The sequence below is a fragment of the Triticum aestivum genome, chromosome 2A (assembly GCF_018294505.1).
Source record: "Triticum aestivum cultivar Chinese Spring chromosome 2A, IWGSC CS RefSeq v2.1, whole genome shotgun sequence".
Lineage (NCBI taxonomy): Eukaryota > Viridiplantae > Streptophyta > Magnoliopsida > Poales > Poaceae > Triticum > Triticum aestivum.
The window spans coordinates 539,594,482-539,604,224 of NC_057797.1; the positions used below are offsets into that span (position 1 = coordinate 539,594,482).

Here is a 9,743-nt window from a genome sequence, read left to right on the forward strand (position 1 = left end):
CAAGATCATGTTCCATGAATATAATAGTATCATCCGCTTATTATAGAACGGAGACGCCCCCCTCTCCAAGATGGGGGACGAGTCCTCCTACTTGGCCACTCTCTTTAGCCCGACTAATAAGTACTGCCAACATATCCGCTACAATGTTAACAGCACAGGAGACATGAAGTCCCCCTCTCGTAACCCCTTAATTGCCTGGAAATAATGGCCTGTGTCATCATTGACCTTTATCACGACACTGCCTTTCTGTATGAATGAATCCACCTGTGATCTCCAAGCTTCATTGAACCCCTTCATACGTAAGGCTTGCTGGAGGAAGGGCCATTTGACCTTATCATGCACTTTTTCAAAATCCTCTTTGAAGATAACACGTGCAACGTTTCATGTAGGACCACAACCCCTTATAGGATTTGTCGTCCTGTCATGAAGGCAGTTTGAGTTGGTTGCACAACCGAATGTGCTATCTGTGTCAACCTATTCGTGCCAACCTTTGTAAAATTCTTAAAGCTTACATTGAAAACACAGATCAGTCTAAACTGCTCAATGCGAATAGCTTCCACCGTCTTTGGCAACAACGTTATTGTTCTAAAATTAATACGAGACACATAGCCTGCAATTACCGGCCTTGTTGCACCCTTTCACCATCCGATCATGCAACCGTGAAAAATATTTGGATGCGACCGGCTCTCATCTAAAGATAAGAATTAATTAAATACTAGTATCTAAGTGACATTAGTACAAAAAAAGAAAAAAGAAAGAAAAATCTGCAAAGTTTCACATAAAATCAAATGGCACAGGAGTTAGACGGTACTACTTTGTTATTTTTTATGTCTATATCTATAATAATGTAAAAAGACTCAAAGAGACAGATCCAATTAACCTCGGACATCAAATCATGTCAATCCAACGACCTAGACTGCTTCAATGTCGAGCGCTCAACACGTTTAGCATGCAGTTAATTTCATGCCAAATATAGTGCTAATTACATAGTAACACGTAAATAATATCCTACTTAATATCCGCATGCACTTAATATACTTTCTAAATTAATATGCATTGCACGTACACATTGACTAGTAGAAGACCCAAAAGGCAGATCCAACTGATCTTGGCCATTGAACTAAGTCAATCCAACGACCTAGACTGCTCGAATGGCGAACGTTAAACGTGTTTAACATGCATTTAATATCATACCAAATATTGTAGTAATCACATAATCAACACACAAATAATAACATACCTAATATCCACGTGCAATTAATATATTACGTAAATATTAACGTGTGTTGCACATGCGTATTTACTATTAGATGAGAAATAACATACTCCCCTTTCATCTACATAGGGCTTAATGTGTTTTTCAAGACCGCCTTTAAATATTGATAAGGTTAATAAGACATGAGATGTACAATACTTTAAAAATTATATCATTGAAAGCTCCTTTCATATATGAATTTGCACCAAGAAAAATCTACAGCTGCAAATCAGAGTGACACGTAGGACCAACCAAAGAAAAAAGAGAGAAGTATTTTCCGCAATGAGGGACGCGGCCAGACAGTCAAGATTCCGCTAAAACCATAAACAAAGTAGCATCACTACCGATCGATCGACGGCCCTAGATTTCCGCTGCGATTAACAATGCCGCGCTGCTGGCACCTGAGTGGATCGTACGAGCTCCCCGACCAAGGCCGCCGAGCGGGGTGGGGGCAGCTGCATAGAAATTGAAAAAGAGGGCAGCGAGAAATACGTACGAGGCCAGGGGAGACGAACCCCCCTTCCTTTCCATCCCCCCCTGCTTATAATACTCCCCCACCATCGCCACAACTTGCATGCGACGCCATGACGACTAGTACTACCCCTGGCCTCCGGCTGGATGCACTGCATCCAGCCCTCCCTTTCCCCGCCTTCGTTCTTTTTCTTCCTGCTCTCATCTGCCTGTCTGCATCTCCCAGTCCATGAACCAGCGATCGTAGAAGTCCCGGTCGGTGCTGGAGCACTGCCGATGTGCATACCAAGCTTGATGCCCAGGAAAAGATGCTAGCTGATGTGCCATCGGTTTCACCAGGTAGACATACACATGCTTCGATTTTTACGTTGACATCTGCCTATGCATGTGATGGTATATCTATTTTTGTCGGTGTGTACGTACCTTGCTTACATACATACACATGTGCGCGAAAGCTCGTAATCAGTAATTGCATGCTTGGATTGTACTACTCGGGGACTCACGGATGAATTAGTAATGAGTATATATTTGATTGCTATTTTTGTCCTACCTATATAGTTAGGGATTCTTTCCCAGATACTAGATGTAATTAGTAATGGTTGTGTTAGTTGGGAACTGGTCTTTGGGGTAATCATTTCGCCCTGTTTACTCGTAGGAAAATTTAGGGGCTGGCCGGGTCCCTTTTCTGAAAGAACAAGGAATGCCATTTTGTCTACTTTATGATGTTGTCCTCCCTTTTTCTATGGCTTTACAGAGTTTTCTTCTTGAAATGTAGTAAAACGGAACCTCTAGCTAGGTATACACGTAAAGCTTACGCAAGGAAAAGACTGGTTACTGAGTACTCCCTCTGTAAACTAATATAAAAGTGTTTAGATAACTAAAATAGTGATCTAAATGCTCTTATATTAGTTTACAGAGGGAGTAGCTTGATTGCTTCACATGCTGATAAGATATCCTTTTTCGCAACAATCCACAGGATTTGTAGATTGCCAGATCTGATCTGATTCAGCGAGAATTCTGAGCTACCAAAGCTGCTTCGACTCAAAGCTCTACCACTGCCCTATCTTGCACTTTAAGAAGACTCGATCGTCACGGAAAGAGCAGACAGAGGTATCAAATTCCATGCTAGCTCCTCATGTTCTTGAGCGCAAGAAATGAGTCTTCCGAGTCGGAGGACATCCAAGAACTGATCAACAGTGGCCTCAAGTGCAACGCATCCACGCCAGCCGACGACATGGAGAGCGGCAGAGGCGGGGCACGAGCCGCCGGAAGCACGTCGTCGTCATCGCCCCTGCCCATGGTTCTGCCGTCCGAGCAGAAAGCACGGTACAGCACGGAGGAGGATCCCAGTCGTTGCAGCTGCAGCGATAGCTTCTTCGGCAAGTACTTTTCATTCCTCCTGCTCATGTTCGTCACCGCGTCGCTGGTGATCCTCCCGCTCGTCCTGCCACCGCTGCCTCCGCCTCCGTCGATGCTGATGCTGGTGCCAGTGGCAATGCTGGTGATGCTCCTGGTGCTGGCGTTCATGCCGACGTCAGGCGGCCGCAGTGCGACGGGCCCGACTGCCTACCTGTAGATAACTAGTACGTCCTTTTCTTGTTTTTTCTTTTGGATTTGGTGATAGGGTAGTCATGGAATCAAGTTTATGCCCATCAGTTGAAGCCTAGAAGGTACCTGCTGCTTTTCCCCCTATACTAAATGAGTATTTATCATGGGATTTGTCCAGCTAAATGAGGCCTTTGGTCAGAACAACGCCGTGACTAATTTGCGCCTTCTTTATTAACTATGCTTTGCCATATTAGCACGAAACATTGTAGTACAAGGAGATGAATTTACGTATTTTACCATGATAATTGATGTTGTCATTTTCAAAAGCCATTTAATTTCTTGAATACACAGGGCTCACTATGGTTCGAGGCTTCCAGCACCTGATTGTGAAATTTTTATTATTTTTTAATATCAATAAGCCTTCGTTATTCTCACTTGTTTCTTGTGATACCAGGCAATAGCTTTCATGTATGTTTACAGCTGCTACATAAAACATGCACCCACTTGATAACATGCATCATTTGAAGATTTCAACATGCCACTGATCATGATTTTCTTGCATATCATCTAGGAATTTCTTTGCTTCAGCAACTTGTTTTCCCATGATCGTTCCTCCTGCGACAGTGTCAAGCATGTTCTTTGATAAAAGATTTAAAGTTTTATAAAAACATGAATAATTAACCATTCTTTCATGTCATGGTTAGTACAATTCTTAACAACTTCTTTAATACGTTCCCACATAAGCGCTAGTGGCTTCCGGTCCTCCTGCTTGAAACATGTAATATTAGCATGTAGATGCATGGTTTTGTAAGCAGAAAATAGGTAATGTTAGCCTTTCCTCTTAATTAAAAATGATTAAGCATAAATTTTACTGCATTGAGATCAATATCTTTTATGTAAGCTGTGTCAGAAAGCTCAGTAAAAGTATGTAGATGCATACCCGCGTCTTCTGAAGCAGATCCTCCAAACTGGTTTAGCTGAACCCTAGTAAGTAGGTTCGGTTTTATTTATTTTTAGAACGAAGGCTCGCGAAGAGCCCGGCTTTGAATTAACAAAGCCATCAACCGGCCAAGAAATACAAACACACACACACCCCACGACCAAACGATACAAGGGGACACTCTAGGAGGCTTACAACTCAACGGGTCGCACAAGCTCAAAAAAAATACAGGAAAACAAAGCTCGAAGCTTGTCCTAGCCGAAGACTACAGCGAAACAGCCATCTAGGGATGAGGCACACACGAGCATGACGAGGACCTGCTTGCAACAGAGTGTGGCAAGTGAGCCCGACCAACGCCCAAGTAGAAAGACAACACACATCCGCCGTCTCTCTCGCCGCAGAGGGACCCTTCCCTCTCGCCATGGCTCGCAAGGCGCCGTACCCGGTGATGAAGCTATGTACCTAGGGTAGGGTCATGGACCTGTCCAACTTACCCTCCCCAAGGACATCTCTACAAAGAATTAGAAACAGTCAAAGAGAAACCATCAACCACTCGACCGTGGAGATGCACTCACTTCGACCACCTTGAAGACACTTGACCACCAGAAGATGAGGAACCCTCCACTCTGCAATGGTCAGGACTTAAACCATAGCATTATGAACATTGAATCCTGTGTAACGGAGGGGAGCTGGGGTCCTGCCGCACTCTATATAAGTCACCCCCTCCTCTGAGACAGGGGTTGGCATATTTTGTAAACTCACACACACACACGTATAATCCAGTCGACCGCCTCAGAGCACCGAGACGTAGGGCTGTTACTTCCTCCGAGAAGGGCCTGAACTCGTAAAACTCGCATGTACAACTTCTTCATAGTTAGGATCTTGCCTCCTCATACTTACCCCCCATTCTACTGTCAGTCTTAGATCCACGACAGTTGGCGCCCACCTTGGGGCAGGTGTCTTAGCGACTTATTGGAGAAGTTGCAATTTTTTCCGATCCCCATCACCATGATTCCAGGCGGAGGTTTGGCTGAGGGCCGCGAGATCCGTCTCGGCGCGCTCGTGTTTGTCGCCGACGACTCCGCTTGGCTTCAGGAGGCACCACTCGACGTACGCGCTCCCCGCCTGCGGGGCGACGCACTTTCACGCGTGCGTCCGCGGCGTCCTCCTGCAGCAACCGTCGACCCAGTACCAGTCGACTCCAACGGCTTTCTCCCTCCGTGCGACCCGCCGGAGCAAGCGCACCGGCCGGTCGAGACTTCAACGGTGGGTGAAGCATGCGGTGGCCCGCCAGTCCGCCACCCCTCAAGTCGCGGCGATCGAGCCCGACGAGTCTCTCTACAGCCTGTTCGATCTATCGACTGGCTCCGTAGAGACTGCATCCGAGTGCGACAGCAACGAATCGGCAGCGGAAGTCCTGGTGGTCAATGGACCACGCGGCCCTCCTGGCTTCGATCGTGAAGACGGAGGTGACGGGAACGGAGGTCCGTCGCGCGTTCACGAGGAGTACCGCCCCGAGCCTCTCTCCTCGCAGCAGAGAGAAGAACTTCGTCGCCGAAACATGGATGCCCTGCATACTCCTATAGTTGGAGATACACCCGAGACCCAGGCCTTGGAGCAGGCTCGCCTGGCCAATCTGGCTGAGCGCACTCGACTGGAGAACCTCCAGCGCGCACTCGACGATCACGCTCGTGAACGTGCTCCTGAGTCCAGCCGACGCCAGCTTTTTCCACCTTCGGCTCAGGTATACCGAACACCGATCCAAAACCTAGCAGCTGCTGCCCAAATAGCAGAGTCGATTCAACCTTCCCAGTCAGAAGCTGGCTGAGGTCTGGCGCAGATCAGGGCCTTGCTCCGGGCAGCAGGAGAGCAGAATACGGCCGTGTCTCAGTCGTGGGATAGGATCCATAGCAGATATGTGGTCGCAGATACGGTCCAGTCGGCCCACAGCCCGAGATCGCCCCGAGGCGTGAGGGACGTGGAGAGCAGCGTGATCAGTACAGAAACCAGGAGTAGTATGATCATCGAGCCGATCGCGATGGTCGCCGTCGAGTGCCCACGCCTCCTCCAAGGAGTGGGTCATGCGTGCCGCGGCCACATGAAGACAGACGCCCTAACAGCGTCAGAAGAGGTATTCCAGTCGACCCCAGGGAGCCAGGCTTTGATGCAAGATCTATTCTCGTGCAGGGCTTGGTCGACAGAAACAGAGCTCACGGAGATGGCCATGACAGATGCCCGCAAACCAGCAATAGGGTGCATGTCTCTGGCCCAGAGTGCTTCAGCAGAGCTATCAGAGCTGCAGTGATTCCCCCCAACTTCAGGTTGGCGACTGGAGTCAGTAAGTTCACCGGAGAGTCCAAGCCTGACACCTGGCTCGAAGACTACCGAGTGGCTGTCCAGATTGGTGGCGGCAATGATGAGGTGGCCATGAAACACCTTCCTCTGATGTTGGAGGGCTCGGCTAGAGCGTGGCTGAATCAGTTGGCACCTGGCAGCATCTATACTTGGGAAGATCTCGCCCGAGTGTTTGTCAGAACGTTTGAGGGAACTTGCAAACGGCCAGCAGGTTTGACAGAATTACAGTGTTGCGTCCAAAAACCGAATGAAACTTTAAGAGATTATATCCAGAGGTGGATCACCCTGCACCACACGGTGGAAGATGTGTCTGATCATTAGGAAATTTGTGCTTTCAAGGAAGGCGTCAGGTACCGGGAGTTGAATCTGAAATTCGGTCGGACAAGAAACATGACTCTGACTCGGATGATGGAAATTGCCACCAAGTATGCCAATGGTGAAGAGGAAGAGCGACTGTGGAGCGGAAAGCACAAAGCAGTCGCCCACGAAGCCGGAGGAGGAAACTCCAGTCGGAAGCAAAAACGCAAGGCCGAACCAGCTGCTCCGGGTGAGGCCTTGGCTGTGGTTCAAGGAAAGTTCAAGGGGAATCCCAAAGGGCCGTGGAACCCCAAGAAAGTAAAAGATCAAGATGGAAATGACGTGTTGGATCTGCCGTGCCATATCCACACCAAAAAAGACGAAGAAGGTAATTTCATTTACCCAAAGCATACCACTCGACAGTGTCGGCTCCTGATCCAGCAGTTCCGAGAGAAACAACCCAAGGAAAAGGAGAAGAAGGCAGACAAGGCTGAGAGTGAAGGAGAAGATGATGATGGTTATCCTCACGTGAATTCCACTCTGATGATTTTTGCTGATGTTGAAAACAAGAGTCGATTGAAAGTCATCAACAGAGAAGTGAACATGGTCGCTCCGGCGACACCCAGTTACTTGAAATGGTCGCAGACTGCCATTACGTTTGACCAGTATGATCATCCAGCGCACATCACCACCCCTGGGAGGCAAGCGCTGGTGGTCGACCCGATGGTCGAAAGCACTCGACTGACAAAGGTCCTGATGGACGGTGGCGGTGGCCTGAACATTCTGTATGCAGAAACATTGAAAGGAATGGGCATTCCGATGTCCAGACTTAGTGAAAGCCATATGAGTTTCCATGGGGTCATCCCAGGCAAGAAGGCTGCGTCCCTCGGTCAGATTGCACTTGACGTGGTTTTCGGTGATGCCAAAAATTACCGCAAAGAAAAGTTGACGTTTGAAGTCGTGGATTTTCAGAGTGCGTATCATGCAATTCTGGGCAGGCTAGCTTATGCATGATTCATGGCTCGACCTTGTTACGTGTACCTCAAACTGAAGATGCCTGGTCCCAGAGGAGTGATCACTGTCTCTGGTAATCGGAAAAAGGCGGAAGAGTGTTTCCAGAAGGGCTCAAAGATCGCCGATGCCCAGATGGCCGTGGTAGAATTGCAAGAATACCAGAAAAATGCAGACCCGAGTGACTTGCTGCGAGCCAAGAAGCTAGCCACGGATTCAGCATTCCAGTCGTCTGGCGAGACGAAGTCTGTTCACATTCACCCGACGGACCCCAATGCAGCTCCGACCCACATTTCGACCACACTCGACTCCAAATAGGAAGAAACGCTCATCCAGTTCCTCCGTGAGAACTGGGACATCTTTGCATGGAAGCCTTCTGACATGCCAGGTGTTCCCAGGGGACTAGCTGAGCATCGTTTGTGAGTCAACCCGAAAGTGAAACCAGTCAAAGAGCATCTTCGACGGTCTGCCGTCCAGAAAAGAAAATCAATCGGCGAAGAGGTGGCTCGGCTTTTGGCAGCTGAGTTTATCCGAGAGATTTACCACTCCGAGTGGTTAGCCAATGTTGTCATGGTCCCAAAGAAAGATGACTCACTCCGCATGTGCATCAATTTCAAGCATATCAATCGGGCCTGCCCGAAAGATCACTTCCCTCTCCCTCGCATCGATCAGATAGTCGATTCGACTGCTGGGTGCGAGCGTTTGTCCTTTTTGGATGCCTACTCCGGGTACCACCAGATCCGTCTGTACGAACCCGACAAAATAAAGACAGCTTTTATCACCCCGCTTGGGTGCTTCTGTTATGTCACAATGCCATTCGGCTTGAAGAATGCCGGAGCCACATTTATGCGGATGATTCAGAAGTGCCTGCTCACTCAGATCAGTCGGAATATGGAAGCATACATGGATGACATTGTGGTCAAGTCACGTAAAGGTTCCGACCTGCTGCCCGACCTCGCTGAAACCTTTGCCAACCTCCGAAGGTATGATATCAAGCTCAATCCATCAAAGTGCACGTTTGGAGTTCCAAGCGACAAGTTACTCGGTTTTCTTGTTTCCGAACGAGGAATCATTGCTAACCCAGAGAAAGTAGGCGCGCCCTGTGTGTGTGCATGATGTCCAGAAGCTCACAGGTTGCTTGGCCGCCCTAAGTTGATTCATTTCTCGCCTCGATGAAAAGGCGCTGCCTCTTTACCGACTGATGAAGAAATCAGATAATTTCGTTGGACTCCAGAAGCTGATACAACATTTGCAGAGCTAAAAGCCCTGCTTTCCACCCAGCCGGTGCTTGCTACTCCAGTCAGCAAAGAGCCTCTATTGCTTTATATAGCAGCCACTGGACAAGTCGTCAGTACAGTACTTACGGTCGAGCGGGAAGAAGAAGGAAAAGCATACAAAGTCCAACGCCCAGTTTATTATATTTCTGAAGTCTTGACCCTGTCAAAGTAGAGATATCCTCACTATCAGAAGCTTGTCTATGGAATTTACATGACCACGAAGAAGGTTGCACACTACTTCTCAGATCACTCTGTTACAGTCGTCTATGACGCTCCATTGTCAGAGATTCTGCACAACAGAGATGCAACTGGTCGAGTGGCAAAATGGGCGATTGAACTCCTTCCCTTGGATATCAAGTTTGAGGCAAAGAAAGCTATCAAGTCCCAAGCAATAGCAGATTTCCTCGCCGAGTGGATCGAACAACAACTGCCGACTCAAGTTCACTCTGAGCACTGGACCATGTTCTTTGACGGATCCAAGATGTTGAATGGTTCTGGTGCTGGAGTAGTTCTGGTATCCCCCCAAGGAGACAAGCTCAGATATGTCCTCCAGATTCATTTTGATTCCTCCAACAATGAAGCAGAATAT

At 48.1% G+C, this 9,743-nt stretch overlaps 1 protein-coding gene across 1 annotated transcript; it reads left to right on the forward strand.

The window, feature by feature from the left end:
- Positions 1-1,830: 1,830 nt before the first annotated feature.
- LOC123185517 (protein AUXIN-REGULATED GENE INVOLVED IN ORGAN SIZE) lies at positions 1,831-4,140 on the forward strand. The gene is made up of 2 exons (XM_044597390.1): positions 1,831-2,065; positions 2,703-4,140. The coding sequence occupies exon 2, from the start codon at positions 2,862-2,864 to the stop codon at positions 3,300-3,302; it is 441 nt and encodes a 146-aa protein (XP_044453325.1). The 5' UTR covers positions 1,831-2,065; positions 2,703-2,861; the 3' UTR covers positions 3,303-4,140.
- Positions 4,141-9,743: the final 5,603 nt, after the last annotated feature.